Source organism: Colias croceus, chromosome 6, assembly GCF_905220415.1.
Source record: "Colias croceus chromosome 6, ilColCroc2.1".
Taxonomy (NCBI): Eukaryota; Metazoa; Arthropoda; class Insecta; order Lepidoptera; family Pieridae; genus Colias; species Colias croceus.
This window is the reverse complement of record NC_059542.1, coordinates 10,870,113-10,888,772: the sequence shown is the minus strand read 5'-3', so window position 1 is coordinate 10,888,772 and position 18,660 is coordinate 10,870,113. Positions and strand designations below refer to the sequence as shown.

General features: G+C 33.7%; 1 protein-coding gene across 1 annotated transcript; it reads right to left on the bottom strand.

Moving 5' to 3' along the window:
- Window positions 1–7,723: 7,723 nt before the first annotated feature.
- On the bottom strand, window positions 7,724–17,185 carry LOC123692653 (elongation of very long chain fatty acids protein 7-like). The gene is made up of 8 exons (XM_045637422.1): window positions 17,097–17,185; window positions 15,336–15,398; window positions 13,791–13,981; window positions 11,475–11,612; window positions 10,713–10,818; window positions 10,216–10,352; window positions 9,056–9,358; window positions 7,724–7,958 (listed from the first exon to the last, which is right to left on the bottom strand). The coding sequence occupies exons 2-7, from the start codon at window positions 15,394–15,396 to the stop codon at window positions 9,095–9,097; spliced, it is 897 nt and encodes a 298-aa protein (XP_045493378.1). The 5' UTR covers window positions 15,397–15,398; window positions 17,097–17,185; the 3' UTR covers window positions 7,724–7,958; window positions 9,056–9,094.
- Window positions 17,186–18,660: the final 1,475 nt, after the last annotated feature.

The following is an 18,660-nucleotide window of genomic DNA, read 5'->3' as shown; positions in this document are numbered from 1 at the left end:
TTTCTTTAAAGTTTTAATATTGTAAATTATTTTTTGAAAAATAAGGTCATAAACGACCTTCCTAATGTACTAAGATCAGCCCAATGTCTCATGTTCGCCGATGACTTAAAACTATTCTTAACTATCGAATCTTATTCTGATTGCTTATCTTTCACCTATTGTATACCCAATTACCCATACAGCTTAGAAGGCACAACGCTGCGCAGAGTCGACCACATCCGCGATTTAGGAATACTTTTTGACAAAACCTTAACGTTTGAACACACAGTTTGAACATATTTAGGCTCTGTGTCAAAAAGCGTACAAATCCCTCGGCTTTATCGTACGGCAATCGGTGAGGTTTCAGGATAGAAACACTGTCGTCGTATTGTACTCGGCCTACGTACGCAGTATATTGGAATACAACGCAATAATATGGATAATGGAGCCCTCACGAAAAGAAATACACACTACTGCTCGAGAGGGTTCAGAGAAAGTTTGCTCGTTATTTGTATTTAAAACTTTACGGATATTATCCTTACATGTATCCATCTGTTTTCGTTATAGGCATGGTTGGCTTAAATACACTGGAATTGAGATGAAAACTTGCTCTCTTAATTCACTATTACTTATTATTAAATAATCGTGTCGACAATCCTATCGCTTTGGGTATGTGCGGGTTGTGGGCGCCGCCTCCCGGCGTGTTACTGCGACGCGCGTGTGCTGGCCTCCGATGCCACAATTGACATTTTTGCTAGCAGTACAAATACTGTCCTAGACCTCTGTATCAGGTACTTGGATGCACATTAGGGTGGAGTGATAATGTATGAAAGAATTTTTTTTTTGTTTTTTTCAAATGGCATAGCGACAGAAAGGTGCCTTTTAATGAGTGAATTCAGCATACAAAATATTGTTTACGTGTCTTGATGTTTTGAGGTGCCCCAACCCAATTGAAAATTAGAAAAATATGATTTTTTAGCAAACTTTGATTTATTTTTTAATCACAGTATTTTTATGGCCTTCAAGTCTATTATATATAACAAACTTCTTTGTGATACATTAAATAATAGTCTGATTAGTTGTTTTAACGTTTTACATTAATGAAAATCGTAATATAGAGGAATGAAAATATCAGAAATAAGTAATTATTTAGTACTAGCTGCGCTTCGCGGTTTCACCCGCGTGGCTCCGCTCCTGTTAATCTAAGGGTAATGTTATACAGACTATAGCCTTCCTCGATAAATGGGCTATCTAACACCGAAAGAACTTTTCAAATCGGACCAGTAGTTCTTGAGATTAGCGCGTTCAAACAAACAATATCTTCAGCTTTATAATATTAGTATATCTTTTAAGGTTTCTTCAGATAAATTAGAAGTCAGAGGCTCAGTTTTCTTACATTCTTGCCGCATAGTTAAGTCGGTATAATCTTTTGACCAAGTACAAGAGAGTTAAAAAAAATGCATTTGCAACTTCAAATATCAAATAACCTTTGGTACCGAGTGACAAAATACTTCAGTTATCTTTTCTTGTTCTTTTTTGTTCGTTTGTCGGTCTTGATAAGGTTTTAATAAGCGTCTATATTCATCGAATATGGTGTGTCGAATAAGTTGTAGTACTCTGTTAAAGCTAATAGTGGAAAGCGATGCTTTTCGCCACACATCAAACATTTCCGTAGCTAATCTTTCGGATAAATCATGAATTTTGTTATTTTATCAGGTTTAAATTCATATTTAATAAATAAGTAATAGTTTCTTAGCATCAGTATAAGTTGGTAATTGATTCACTGGGTACTTCTCTGGCAAACAAAATACAGAACAACATGTCGTTTGTCGTATTTTGACTTGCAACATTTTACTGTAACAAAGCGAAATTATAGATAGAACTCACTTCAAAAATATGAAACTATGATCTTAATTGTATCTACGTGTAACATTTAATTTAGAAGTATTACTAACATTAGTGTTATTTCCTTAACGGCACTGTTTAAAATCAATGTTTCCTACAATAAGAGTCGGCGCAAACGGGCCACCGACCAGAGCCACTGGTAGCCAGCAATAGCCACTTTTTTATATATTGAAATATTGTGTATTCTGTGTCTTCCCGTTGGCAACCAACGAGATAACACAGAATCTGATTTAGCGTTAATTTGTCAAAATTAAACTTTAATGATTTTCGACAAAATTTTTAGAATTTCTTAAAGTTCATGATGTTGGGGGCACCTCTAAATGTATCATCTGCAAAGTATAATTTTGCATGTGTATTTATGAGCAATAATGACATCTTTTTACAGGTATGCCGAAACGAAAATGAAAAAAAATATTTTTCACTCCACCCTAATGCACATAGTATGTAACTCCGTTTTGTTTGTATTTTTGATAACATAATATTGTCACTAAATTCTATGTACGCTTTGGTATTTAGGTTCTGTTAGTACAAAGAATGATTCTGTATCAATAAATAAATAAAGAAGTTTCACTTCTTACGTGTGTACACTAGTACACGCACACATTTTTAACTAACTTTAAATAACTAACTGTCCCAGACGTTGTTCTGTCTTATTGCCCTTTTCATGAATAAAAGCATAAAAAATTCCCTTCCTTGTGCGACAAAAACGTTAAAAACATTTGCAAACATTTGGCACTTCATTTTTATTACATAGATAAGTAGCGGTCCTCCCCGGCTTCGCCTGTGGTACCTACATGTTTACGTTATCTCTCAATAAGAAAAAAGAATTAACGAAATTGGTTCAGCTGTTCTCGAGTTATGCGCACCAATACATTTTGCGATTAATTTTTATATTATATTATCTATACATAAAACTTTATCACTAGACTTTCTTATGTACAATCGTGGTACAGTTATAAAATAAATTCTTATGCTCGTGAAATCACTTTAGATGTTATTATTCTCTATTAACTGAATTTAATGGGAGATAGAATATCAGAATATTAATGGTTTCTGTAAAAAAAGTCATTTTCGGTTTGTATCTATTTAGTTGAAATAACCGAGTAGCACTTGTTCAATAAAGTGTATACAGAAAAATCCATAGATGTTTTTATATTTTGTGGGATTAGAGCAAAGCAAATTTATTAGGAACATTTAATAAATATGGAAATGGCCCTTTGGGAGAATCTAGAAATATCGGACGGCCCTTCAGGACGGGTGAGTCGAAAATTGCTAAAAGATGAAAATTTCACAAAATTTATAACCGATGTTGAATTTAAATTATAGAGAGGTACTGTGTTGGTTAATCTAAGGTAAATTGAAAGCACCACATTATAAAACAAAATTGTGAAAAAGATGTTGAAAACCTTCACTTACCTACTTTATGAGCAAATCCGAACATAAAGCTACACTTGCCCCACAGTCTCCTGGATAGATTTCCAGATAATCTGGAAAATTTTCCGGAGAAACAGGAAGAACGTATCTCAAAAGACCTAAAAATTATTAAATAAGGGCCGATTTTTCAATGCTTGGATAAAACTTATTCATCGAATAATGTATAAAACTACCACTTTAAAAACGTATTCTAATTGCCCGTATTTGACAGTTTACGTGACATTTTAATATTTTTGTGTAATAAATTGTAAATACTTTATTGGACGGATAAGTTTTATCCAAGCATTGAAAAATCGGCCCTAAAGGTAACAAAGTACATGGGCAAGCACATGAAGGCAGATTACTGATGGTCCTTTAGAAACGATTGTGCACAAATTAAATATACTTACAAGAAAAGCTTATAAAATGTTAATGATTTTTGTTTGTTTTTATTTATTTATTTTTTTTTTTTTTGAACACACTGCTCAGGAATTTGACCGCCATCTCACCTGATGGTAAGTGAAGATGCGGTCTTTCAGGTTAGCATGCCTGATCAGTAAGGTAAAGCCTATTCACTTTGGCCTTGAATAGATCCAAATTGTATCTATCGGGAAACACGGATGGCGGTAGGGAGTTCCACATCTTCGCGGTTTTTATTAAAAAACTGTTTTCGAAGCGCTTGGTGCGCACATGGGGTATCTCGACCACGAAGGGGTGGAAACCAGTATTTCGTCGCGACGTCCTGTATTGGAAAGGAGAAGGTGGTATAAGGTGGTGTAATTCAGTCCCACATTCACCGAAGTGAAGCCGGTAGAAGACTGAAAGGCAAGCAATTTTGCGTCTGTGCTCCAGAGTGTAGAGTTTGCCGCTGAGCAGACTCGGGTCGGCTATAAGTTTTTTAGCACGCCTTTCCATCGAATCTAAGGCGCCTAGATGAGTTTTTGCAGCTCCAGCCCATATATGGCTGCAATATTCCACACAAGACCGAACTTGGGCTTGGTATAATCTAAGAAGCTGGTCAGGTGTGAAGTATTGCCTTACTTTGGCCAAAATGCCGAGCTTTTTTGCAGCAAGTTGCGCCTTAGATTCGATGAACTGTCTGAAGTTGAGGTTCGACGAAACGGTGACGCCAAGCAACTGCAGACTGTCTGACACCACGATCGGCACATCACGAAAAGTCGGAGCTAGATGAAGTGGACTTTTTTTCGCTGTGAACAGGCACGCCTGCGTTTTTGACGCATTAAATCTCACCAGATTCGCATCGCCCCATTTGGAGATATCCAGTAAAGTGCTATTCACTCGTTCAATCATGGCCTCTCTCTCAGTCGCTATAGTTTCTTTGGATGCAGCAGCATTGGATAGGTATCTTTCTACAACTGTACTGTCGTCCGCGTACCCAAAAATGTTTGGCCGTAGCATATCATTTATGTGCAGCAGGAACAGCGTTGCAGAAAGTACAGACCCCTGAGGAACACCCGCGTTAATATCCAGAGGATCAGATATGCATCCGTCGATAACTACTTGAATAGAACGCTCTCTCAGGAAGTCGGCTATCCAAGTGCAGAGATCAGGGGGTATTCCGTATGAAGGAAGCTTGCTTAGGAGGCTAGCGTGCCAGACTTTATCGAAAGCCTTAGAGATATCAAGGGAGACAGCAAGTGCCTCACCGTGATTCTCTATGGCTTCTCCCCAAATATGAGTAGCGTGTACCAGGAGATCGCCAGTCGATCTATTCTTGCGGAAACCATACTGCCGGTCATTAAGAAGATCGTTGGCCTCTAGGTACGCAAGGAGCCGGTTGTTCAATACACGCTCCATAATCTTGCAGAGTATGGAGGTGATTGAAATCGGGCGATAGTTAGTGGGGTCCGCACGACTGCCTTTTTTGGGCACAGGTTGCACGTTTGCAAGCTTCCAGGACTTAGGGACTAGACCTGACTCTAAAGACAACCGAAACAAGCGGGTCAAGATAGGAGACAGCTCAGGAGCACACATTTTCAGGACTATTCCAGGGATCCCATCCGGACCACTTGCTTTATTGACGTCAAGACCACGCATAATGTTAAGAACATCTTTTTGCCTTATACTTATGCTAGGCATAACTGAGTGGCAATGTGGTAAGGAAGGTGGTGTTGTGTTCGTTGGATCAAGACGTGAATTTTGTGCGAAGAGATGTATTTCTATGTAAATTAATTAAAAAAAGCAAAACAATTAGTAAAAGATTGTCATTAATAAATGATATAAAAAATCTACTATTTCTTTCTGCGTTTCATAGTCTAATAAGAAAATTAGGATAAAAAAAAACTAGAGCCAATCTAACAAGGCCGATAGGGATATGGGAGATATTTTGTTTCATAACATAAACAACAATTTTAGATGTTCAAAAATTTTAGATATCTTTCATTGAACAACATAAAAGTAGGTAATATACTTAAAAAAATAATTGTTTAATAATAAGTCTTAAATACTTTTCGATGTCCTGCCACTTTTTAATAGCTAAATATTCTGAAGAGCGCCTTTTAAAAAAATATAATTAATAATTTATAATATGAAATTTCTAGCAACTTCTAGAAAAAGTCAAGTTTTGCATGCAAATTATTATCGTTATAAAGTTTCACAAATCTCAGGGATATTTTATTTTTGTTTTAAAATTATCGCGTTGGATAAAAAGTGAAGTCCCATGTCCAAATAAAAATATATTTATTGACATAATATCATACGTTGTGAAACGTCTTCTATTTTTCAAATTTAAAGAACTAATAAACATACCTCGCACACTCTTGCTTGTATTGTATGCGCAAAAACCTAGCACCGCTGGGCAGTTTCCACCAGAGCTTTGCTAAATAAAGCTTTACTATTGGTTCTTAAATGGACATTCCTCGTTACACACCCTCGCACATTATTAATGGAAAAGCACCCTTAAAGATCAGCCAGAAGAAAAAATAAAACCACTTGAAATTAGGCATACAATTTATTTATTGTCACATAAACATAAATATTTTTAAATATAAATCTTCACAATCAGATTTTCGGTAGACGTTAAATTCTTAAACTAGCTGTGCCGCGCGGTTTTTCCCGCATTGCTCCGCTCCTGTTGATATAGCGTGATAAGAATAGCCTATAGCCGAAAGAATTTTTCAAATCGGACCAGTAGTTCCTGAGATTAGCGCGTTCAAACAAACGAACACTTCAGCTTTACAATATTAGTACTTACAGATTAACACTCAGTTAAGAAAACCTGCAACATTTTACATGTAAAAGAGTATAGGTATATATAGGTACTGCGAATATTATCTACACGTTAATAAATGAAAAACTTAAGGACATACAATGTTGTACTAGTTTTAATTTTAGACAAATTAAAATGAGCTCAAATGTGAATACATTTTATTTTTCACCGGCTTTAAAAGCAGCCAAAATCCCACTTTGGCCACCCAAAACTCATAATGATATGAAGTTGCGACGTGAGATAAAGACAAACAAACAGACTTTAGATCTAATAATATTAGTAAGGATAAAAATTTTACCATTCGCACTTACAATGTGACTCAAAAAGTTTTCATGTAGCGTAGGTAGGTACAGGAAGAAATTGCTTTTAAGTAATAAGGCCGCCAATTGTATATTAAGGCCGCCTATATTAAGGCCGCCAATTTCATATTTTGTCCTGCTTTATAAAACTATTATATGTGCGCAATAAAGGATATACCTGGCAGGTGATTGTTTCGTAACTATTACAGACATCACAAAACTGATATCGAAAGTAGCTAATGAGTAAAATGACTATAATAATAACATTTTTTTTTAATAAAACTGGAAATGTGTATGTGTTTGTATGTGTGAGTGGTTTTTTCGTGAAAGAGTAACAAGCATACTTACATCCATTCTCACAAACATTCGCATGTATAATATTAGTAGGATTTATATACGCATTCATATGATTTAACATAGAATATTATGTTATATTGTTGTGCACTTAAAATAAAATAGTCAAAATAAATATAAAAAATACAAAATAAATTTAGGCAAAAATACGCTTTAATAAGACTAAATTCATATAATAATTATTGTACCTATCCTTGATGAGTATACAAAGTTCGAATTAAATTTGTCAAAATCGAGTCTTAATAATTTTTAAGATAAAAAATATGTATTGTATTTCTCGACAGCAAATTTTAAATTACCTAAATGTTTAGATATATTGGAGCGATAAAATATTTTAATCAAACTTAAATTTGTAAACTAACACTAATCAACTAATTTGTAGATAAACTATTCCGACTATATAATATATATTATGTAGATAAACATCCGCCCCGGAATGGCGCGAAAGGATGCGGGTTCGAGTCCCGCCTCGTGATCGAATTTTTTCTATTCTTTATAAATTTATAACTATTCCGACTAGTTTAACAAAATTATAAAATCTTCGTTGATTTTGCTCTATAATTAAATTTAGTGAAAATAAATTACAAATTTCAATATAATTAATGCACTACATTCATTGAGTTAATATTATGTACTACGTACTAGTGACGACATCGCTACTACACTATTTGTAACACGAGTTAGTGTCAATTTTTTTTACTGCCGCGGCCGCGCTTGTCGCACAGATTTTGTTCGTGGCGTCCTCTCTATACGTAGTAATAATATCTACTCAATGACTAGGAGGTAGCAACGTTGACAAGTGAGCATTTTAGTATAGTTGGTTATTTGATATGCTGTTCCTCTTGCTATTTCGGTTACAGTCCGGGCTGTCTGGCTGGCCGCAGTGGTTGCGTTTATTAGTGCGCATCTTATCTGCACAGGAAAATATCCTTAATTTAAAGTCATTTTTTAACGCGTAATTTTTAATCGTTTGCCTTTAGATAGATCCATTAGACATACATTTTTTATTGCAAGACGTGTTTTTCGTTGTTAAATAGGTGCCAGACGCAATTTTTATTTCAAAATAATTAAAATATCATCGAAATAAGTGAAATTCCATCAACATGAGTCCCAGTGAAGGATAAGTAATCACTGTGTTACTTATACTATATATAATATTCATTTTACTATTTACAGTTTTTTTGCAACAATCTACCATATCGCCTCCTTTTTCCCAACGAACCTCAAATAGGACGTTAATGTAAACTTGATAAAAACCAAATATCATCAAGAAATTAAAGACTTTTTAACGGATTTTAAACGCGATTTATTCATTTTATTATTTTCCCAAGTCTTTAATTTCAAAATGTATAATACTCGCGTAAAATCAAACACTAGAAAATACAAATATCATCAAATTCATATTTATACCCAAAAGTGTAATAAATATGAAACCATCTATTAAAAATATTAGTTTACTAATTATTCAATATAAGTATTAAAAAAGGATAATATGATATAAATAATAAAGTTATTACTTACCTTTTAAGGGGACTCATGTTGATGTAATTTCACTTATTTCGATGACATTTTAGTTATTTTGAAATAAAAATTGCGTAACTATGGCACCTATTTTACAACGAAAAAAACGTCTTGCTATAAAAAAATTATGTCTGATGGATCTATCTAAGGGCAAAAGATTAAAAATTACGCGTTAAAAAATGACTTTAAATTAGGGATATTTTCCTGTGCAGATAAGATGCGCACTAATAAACGCAACCACTGCGGCCAGCCAGACAGCCCGGAGTCTAACCGAAATAGCAAGAGAAACAGTATATCAAAAACCCAACTATACTAAAATGACTTTTTTTTAAACGTTGCTAGCTCCCGTACTATACATTAAACAATAAAAATAATAGAATAAAGTATTTTAAAATCATAAATTTGTTTGAGTTTGTTCATACCGTTGCCGCACTATCGTGTCTTCAAACAATTGCTTTTTGTTCTCACCGTTTTGAATTTGGACTTGTTCAACTTTTGCTTTTGGCTTTTTAATGTATGTTTTTATATAAAAATCGACGAATAATGTCAACATGAAGAGGTCGTTGGGAAGAAATACAAATACCACCCATCGGGGGTAGCCACAATCTGGCTTGAAGACTAACGCAGCCATGTGAAGACAGCACCAGGCCAGTTGTATCTGTAAGAATTTATAGGAATTAGAGTATATTTTATCAACAACACAATATTCCAAACATATTAATGTGAGCTATTATGTTTTACATCATAATAATTGACATTATATTTATTTATAATCATTTTATTACTATAATTTTGCATTGTACCTATTGAGATCTAATGTTGTGTGACGTAATCTTCTAATATATAAAAATCAATGCCACTTTTCGTTGTAATTCCATAACTCGAGAACGGCTGAACCGATTTCGATAATTCTTTTTTTATTATATTCCTTGAAGTACGAGGATGGTTCTTATGTAGAGAAAACGTTAATATGTACCACGGGCGAAGCCGGGGCGGACCGCTAGTATTGTATAATTTAAGATATTTGCACGCTCAACTACGAGCTAAGACTAGCTAAGACTAGAAGAGATCTACTGTCTAAGAACCTATAAAATTTGTACCTGAGTTATGTAACTACATTCAGCAAATAAAGACAATAATTTGAATTTGAAAAAAAATTGAATTTGAATTTACGGCTTTTTTTTAATTGGTATCAGAAATAGAAAAATGCGTACCTACAATATCTCTTTCTTCAGAATTCTTTAAAGGGGATCAAATACTAGGATAAAAAATCTTCAAGACAGATAACAAATAAGCGTATCAGGATTCCGTGGAATTTCCCTTATACCTACTGATTTAAAAGTACCATTCATACAACTACACACCCTCGCACATCATTGGTGGAAAAGCACCCTTTGACGCTTGGGCGTCATAGCGCAGCGTCAGGTTAACGCTCTGATGCAGTACGCGTCCTATTTAGCAAGCCAAAATCTGGTCCAATTTGTGTCAAAGCCGTTTAAAATCATGTGGACTTACAATTTGTAACTGTGTGATATGTTTCTTCCACCACAAGGAGTTCTTGACGCTCGGCATGGCGACGGTCAGTAAATAGTAGCTGTACATCACGACGTGGACGAAAGAGTTGATCATACCAATGAGTGTACCGTGGCCACCTAGTAAACAAAATATGTAAAAATATTTAGTTCGTTGATACATAAAAACTATAAGTTGAAAAATGATTTTGTTCGCTCTTCGTTCCGGTAAAGGTCAAACCACTGATTTTTTTATTTAGTTGTGTATGTTCACGGAAGTGTATATATTCCGTCATTGTATACAATTCCTAGGAAATGTATGTAATTCCTAAAATCGCACGGAAATGTAATATAAACATCTGAATATCAATACCTACTTTAGATGTAAAAAGTTGGATTGTAAAAGTAGTAAAAGTTTTCAGTATCTAATAAAAATTATACGATTGAATTATACGGGATTCAACGATTTTTTTTTCATATTTCATATTATTATTAAAATACCTGGTAAATAAGTAGTAGCTCCCCAAATCAAAGCTACCATGCCGGTGTGATGGTACACATGAAGGAATGATATTTGATTTTCCTTTTTCCTCAACACGAAGAATATCTGAAACGAGTAGACAATAAATTAATTTATAAAAAACACACCTATAGGTAGATCAAAGTGTTTTTGATTTAATCCAATAGTGAAAAGTGATTATCGCCACCAATCAAGTTGCATAACTAATGAACCTATGTACCAAAATAATTACTGTAGTATTTTTAATAACTCTATCTGTAATTTCTGTTATAATTAAGATGTTTAAGAACAATTATTTTAAAAAGTCCCATTTCTTTAGTGTATAGAAAACATAAATAGTCAATTTAATTGTACAGTATTTTAAGCACGAAAAAATTAATGGCGTTTCTGTCTCTCACTTCTTTTTACATGAGGGCTATCTCGCCACTGCATCATATTCAACAATTATCCATACTAGTACGTAGTACACTGTTAGATACTTATGAAAATCATGTAGAAAATAAATATAACTTCCCAACAACGTACAAGTCATTCTACATTTGTAAAATACTAGCTTACCGCCCGCGGCTTCGCCCGCTTTGACTTAAACCTAATAAATTATACAAAAACCTTCCTCTTGAATCATTCTATCTATTAAAAAAAACCGCATCAAAATCCTTTGCGTACTTTGAAAGATACAAAGCAACATAGGGACAGAGAAAGTTACTTTGTTTTATACTATGTAGTGATGATAAAAAACTAACCGTATCAATCAGATCCAAATACTTCAACATATAATAGTGATACACGAAGCCAGCTACGTTCAAAGCATTTGGATTGTCAGAGAAGTCTATCGGCTCACAGAACCACCTGTAGTTCCAACCCCATGCATATACGATCGTCTGGAAATAAAAATAACAACGATAAGTAACTAATAATGATATGGACCACTCAATAGGCAGCGTTGGCCCAAAAAATGATCGTCGATGTATGCCGCCATTAAGAGCTAGCGCGCACGAGCAACTTTATCTCCGCAACTATTTTGTCTTTTTCCATCAACTCTATAGGAAGTTGCATCGCTACGTGCGCGCACTTTCTTACTAGCCCATAGAGTTGATGCGATGCGTGTGCGCTACCTCTTATAGTAGAGCGTAGACGGACAACATTGTGACATCTGTCTTCCAAGCCAGAGGTCGTGGGTTCGATTCCCACCCGGGGCAAATACTTGTGTGATTAACATAAATGTTTGATCTGTGTCTGGGTGTTAAATATCTATATAAGTACCTATGTATTTAAAATTATATTATCTATCAGCCATCTGGTTTCCTTAACACAAGTGAAAAGCTTAGCATGGGATCAGATCGTGCCGTGTGTGAAAATTGTCCTGAAATATTTATTTATTCATGTTGTATAACTGCATGTTGTCTAGTGGAAACGTTTCACTCATAGTTAAGCTTAGCTAAGACTTTATTGGTTAGGGACTTGTTAACCGTAGTAAGTAAACCATTAAAAGCAATGATATACGTAGATTTGACGTAATAAAACATTAATGAAACTAAAAGTTTCCGTGTTTATATTTGTTCAGGAAGGGAAAAAATAACAGTTAAATTATGTGCATTATTTAAAAAAGAATAGCATCCAATGATAATCAGAATATAAAGTTCAATAAACAATTGTTATTCAATTATACGAGTCTAAAGGACATTAACTTCTGATATACTTCGTACCTTCGCTACACTACCACTGATTTACACAATGGACATGAAAATCAGTAATTTTATTTTATTTTGATGTAATATAACGTATTGTATTATATTTTGTTTGGATTATATAGAGATATATAACATTATGTATGCTATCTTATACAATTCTACCTTTATTATATTCTAGCTGTGCCGCGCGGTTTTACCTGCAGTGGCTCCACTCCTGTTGATCTTAGCGTAATGATATTATATAGCCTTCCTCGATAAATGAGCTATCTAACACAGAAAGAATTTTCAAATCAGACCAGTAGTTCCTGAGATTAGCGCGTTCAAACAAACAAACTCTTCAGCTTTATAAGTATAGATCATCTATTGCATAAAACAATAGCCTTCTTTTTAAAACTTTTAAGTCTGTTTAGAAATTAAAGACTTTTTAACGGGTTTTTAACGCGATTTATTTATTATATTATTTTCCCGACGTTTCGAACACTTTACAGCGAGCGTGGTCACGGGGCCCCGTCAAGGGGGGACGCCCTTGTGCATGTCGCTACCAGGGTGAACCTTCAGTTCACCCCCGCGTCCGCGTTAAAATGTAGAAGCCCTTCTGGCTAACATTGAGAAACACCTTACAAAAAAAAAAAAGGTGGTCACGGGGAGACTGAGATGTTTATAGGTCTTGACGGTCATTAAAATATTGCTATTTGTAAACTACCTCCACCTATTCCTCCGTAAAATCCGTTAAAAAGCCTTTTATTTCTAAATGTAACTAGAATATAATATCTACTATTTAAGTCTGTATTTATGATAAACTAGCGGTTCGCCCCGGCTTCGCCCGTGGTACATATTTCGGAATAAAAAGTAGCCTATGTCCTTTCTCGGGTATCAAAATATCTCTATACCAAATTTCATGCAAATTGGTTCAGTAGTTAAGGCATGATTGAGTAACAGACAGACAGACAGACAGAGTTACTTTCGCATTTATAATATTAGTATGGATTGTAACAGCTGTATACTTACAGACACTATACTGTTGGAAGGAAATAAAAAGCATTTTTGGAGACGTTTAAGAATCAAAACCATGAATAGATACTTATATATTATTTTTTATAAATTACTGATCTTATTGAAATTGATTTGTAGATCGTTTAGAGAATAACAGAGAGGCAACTATTTGTGTAAAATTCAACCTTCTTAACGATTTTTATTGAACATACACACATCACATTAACACATTCTAGGGACATTTGATAGGGACATTGTAAATGGAAAAACTTTCTTGATGTAACACACACGACAATAACACATCTGACATTAATTCAATCGTAATTGTAAGTACCTAATGATATAAGACAATTTGTAAAATGGAGAAGAACTTACCTCTATAAAAACGTAACCACAAGCCAACACTTGTACTAAATTATGTAAGATCATCAATTTATCAACATTGTATGGTGGTCTATTCTTCATCCAGTTTGGTCCGATTTTCAAGACAAAAAGTAAATATAGTCCAAGTATACACAATCCCTGGTAAGGCTTCGCAACTAAGAACCAGGTTTTCGTTCGTGGATCTGAAATATAAATGAGATTATATTAGACTAGCTGTGCCCCGCGGTTTCATCCGTATTGCTATGTCCCGTTGGTCTAAAAGTGATGATACATATTCTATAACCTTCCTCGATAAATGAACTATCTTACACCGAAAACATTTTTCAAATGGGACCAGTTAGTTCCTGAGATTGGCGCGTTCAAACAAACAAACTCTTCAGCTTTATAATATTAGTACAGATATATTAAAAGATCGCTTTTATTTGTTAATTGTTATTATTATTTTATTTATTTATTTTATTTTTTACATACATAGATTCCTTACAGCTCTTTGTATTACAATATTTTTATTTAACTTTAACAAAACAATACGCCAATAAAAAGGAATACCAATAATAAGACAATTAATGTGACAGTAGTTTTACATTAATTATAACAATGATAAAGTGGATATACATATATATTTTTGGACATGATATACAAAAAAAAACTAATAAATAAAAAAAATAAAAACAAAACTGAATTAAGTATGACATAACTTTTCAACTGCGTGAGCTGAAAATATTACTCGTGTAATGTGTTTACAAAATGCAAATAGACAAACATATGAACACGTTAAAATAGTGTAGGTATGTGTTTTTGTCACGGAGTAACATTCAGGAAAAAGGCAGGGCAGTAACCCTCCCCAGCACTCCTATCTCTCTTTCTTTGCTGTCAATCTTAGCTTTTTATGGCGCAAATAGAACTGACACTGTTTACAATATTCGGCATAAAGCATAAGAAGAGCATATTTGATTAAACCAAACTATTTTTTCGTCATAAAAAGGTCGTTTATTTCGACTAGCCAAATGCTAAGAGGATACATTATACATATATTTTAGTCACATTAAGTTAGTATGTTTAGTCGTTATTAATTATAAACACCAATGCTATCTCTACAGGGTTACTTGTAAAACACCGGCAACCTCGCAGGACAAGATAGCTAACATCATAAGTAACAACATTTGTTCTACGACTTTTGATAATTTGTTAGATTTTATTTTCATACAAAAATAAATATTCATTTAATTTTCCGTTTGAATATTATAAACTCTACGCGCATCTAAAATTTACGTAAACAAGAAGTGAACGAGAGGGGGAAGGGGGCGTCGCGTCGTCCTTTCGATAATGAATAGAACATAGGCTTACAAATGTTAGGAGAGTACAATAAAAGCTTAAAAAATCATTTAAAAATAATTTATTGTGTTATGCCAAAAGTCTTAGAACAAATGCTGTTACCTAAGATGTTAGCTATCTCGTCCTGCGAGGTTGCTGGTGTTTTACAAGTAACCCTGTATATCCTATTAGTATTATACCTATACGTATATTGATTATTACCTGCTAGTTCGTCGAAAACGAAGCCGTATCCTTTCCATATCATTTTCAGGAGAGTGGCCATTTCTGCAATATCATCGTTATTTTAAAAAGTTACATAATTTTGTAAAAGTTGTTATGAGAAAAATATAGGAGTAGGTAGTTATACTATTTGAATAGTACAAATAATACAAACAAGTGATAACTGCGTTAAAAACAACCGACTTCAAACTTGCACTTGTAAAATTTACAAATACCTACAGACAAAAATGCTCATAAAATAAAAACTACTAGGCCTATCCGAATAAAATTTTTATGGGACCAATTCGACACCATCCCGCATCGAACGAAAAAAGAATCACGTAAATCGTTTCAGAAACCTCGGAGTAATCGGTGTACATACATAAAAAAAAAATAAAAAAAATATACCTGCCGAATTGATAACCTCCTCCTTTTTTTTGAAGTCGGTTAATGAATACTGAATAATACAAATTTTATTTGTTTGAACAAATAAAATTTTATTTGTTTAAACAAAAAATACAAAGGAGAATGCCCATTTTTGGTACTGGTTTTTCTCATGCATCAAGACAACAATACTATTAAAAAAATCTCGGCAATTTAGAGGCCTTCTTACCATCGGAAAATATATTTTGAACAGGGAATGTTTTGTAAAATCTAATAAGACATGTAATTGTTTAGATCCGTTATTATAGATTTAGTGTCCATCTTGTGTCCATTACCGTTTACATTTTTAGTACAGGTTTTTCTCATATATCAAGATAAAAATACTATTAAAAAAAATCTCGGCAATTTAGAGGCCTTCTTACTATCGGAAAATATATTTCGATCAGGGAATGTTTTGTAAAATCTAATAAGACATGTAATTGTTTAGATCCGTTACCATAGATTTAGTATCCATTACCGGTTACCACGGTAACCAAGCGGTAACTATTATGACATTTACTATGGTAAATAGCTAAATGTATTAATATCGAATTGTTTTCATTGAATTACTAAAAAAATCAATTAACATAAAATCACTCTTTAAGGTATTGTTTATACACTGTAGGTTGTTTTAACAAAGATATAGATAAGTGAAGTAAAATAATATAAATATGTATATATAAAAAAAAATATTATTATGACATAGCTTGGTAGGTAACCAGTTATTTCTTATTTGTTTCTTTCTTCGAATATGTAGTGAAAAAATGATTCAAACAACAACAACAACAACAACATGTAAACCGAATAAAAACTCAATTGGCATTTTTTAAGTATAGGTACCTATATTTAGGTTTTCTTGAAATCCGTCCCGGAAGATTTCTGGTGCCTACCTACACTAGCCGATGAACAGATAGACTTTGTCTGAAAGCATTTAAAGCTCTACGCATAGATTAAATATGTTAAACGAAAAATAACCTTCAGACGATAAAATACTACCTAAATCACACATAAACCTAACTAAATCGGGTTTATTTAAGTTTCGAGGTTAATTCACATTTTTCTCAATATCTTGAAAACCCCTGTTTTTATCACAAAAAAATCAATTAGTAAAAATCTTTTGAATATCGAAGAACCCTCCAAAACCACTCTGGCATTGACGCAACACTATACTGTGGTCCATACTTTCATGGGCATTCTCCTTTGTATTATTCAGGTTAAGAAGTCGTTAAAAGAAAAATTATTTTGAGTGAAATTCTTCAAATCTAAAATTTCACCAAGCTCTTAATACATAAAAAAAAACATTCCACAGTAAAAAATCAAACACAACAGGATCTAACTTACTTTTTTTGTTCAAAAACTTTTTTAATGTAAAATGTTGACCACTTTTTGATAAAATAAACCAACTGCGGTCATCCGCGAACGAAGTACGCGACAAATGTATTTAAAATAATCCGTTGACATAATATTTGAATAATGAAAATCGAAAACTTTCGCTTTGCATTGCAAATTAGAAACATCGTTAACACTTTCCTGCTGTTGAATGTTTCGAAGTAAGTAGTAAGAGTTAGAGAGTATTTTAAATATGCTCTTCTTATGCTTTATGCCGAATATTGTAAACAGTGTCAGTTCTATTTGCGCCATAAAAAGCTAAGATTGACAACAAAGAAAGAGTGCTAGGAGTGCTGGGGAGGGTTACCTGTCCTGCCTTTTCCTGAATGTTACCCCGTGACAAACACACATACACTTATATAAGGTATTTGCGTGAAAGAGTAACAAACATGAATCCATCCTCACAAACTATCCCATTTATAATATTACTAGCTTTCCGCCCGCAACTTCACCCGCGTTTTCAAAGAAAAACCCGCATAGTTCCCGTTCCCGTGGAATTTCCGGGATAAAACCTATCCTTTGTGTTAATCCAAGTTATCCTTTATATACACATAATATAATAATTTTTAATTGCTTAATTTTTAATTGTATGTAATCGGTTCAGTAGTATTTGCGTGAAAGAGTAACATACACACACATCCATCCTCACAAACTTTCGCATTTATAATAGCTGTTATTAGTAGGATTAGTAGGATACTTTTTATGCCGTTGTTGACAGCACTACGCGTACGGAGCCAGGGCAACCAGCTAGTGTTTGTTTTTATTCATCAATAAAGGGTTAACGAGTCACATCAATAAATATATAATATGAACAATTGAACAGACATTTAACATTTTAATTAATATTTTACAAATCACTTTTTTAAATAAACTTACATAATATGTTACAATTCATGAAATAAATAAGACACTCATTAAACAAAACTAGTACATCTTATTAGAAGTTTTTCAATACTATCTGGATGTATGTAAATTTCGTTTATAGGCTAGAATAATTACAATAGACATAGTTTGAGGCATTACATTAATTCATTTTTAACCGACTTCAAAAAAAGGAGGAGGTTATTAATTCGACCGGTATGTTTTTTTTTATGTATGTACACCGATTACTTCGAGGTTTCTGAACCGTTTTTTGTTCGGTGCGGGATGGTGTCGAATTGGTCCCATAAAAATTTTATTCGGACATGCTCAGTAGTTTTTATTTTATGAGCATTTTTGTCTGTATTTGTAAATGTTGCAAGTGCAAGTTTGAAGTCGGTTGTTTTTAACGCAGTTATAAATAAATTAATTATTGAAATATCCAATTAACATAACATATTACATACATTATATACTACATACTTATCTGCGCATGTTGTAACATCACCACTGCTCGAACGGTGAAGGAAAACATCGTGAGGAAACCGACATGTCGAAGAATTAAAAAGTTCGACGACATATTGTGTCATCCGCCAACACGCACTTGGCCAGCGTGGTGGATTATGGCCTGTACCCTCATAGGAGGCCCGTGTCCCAG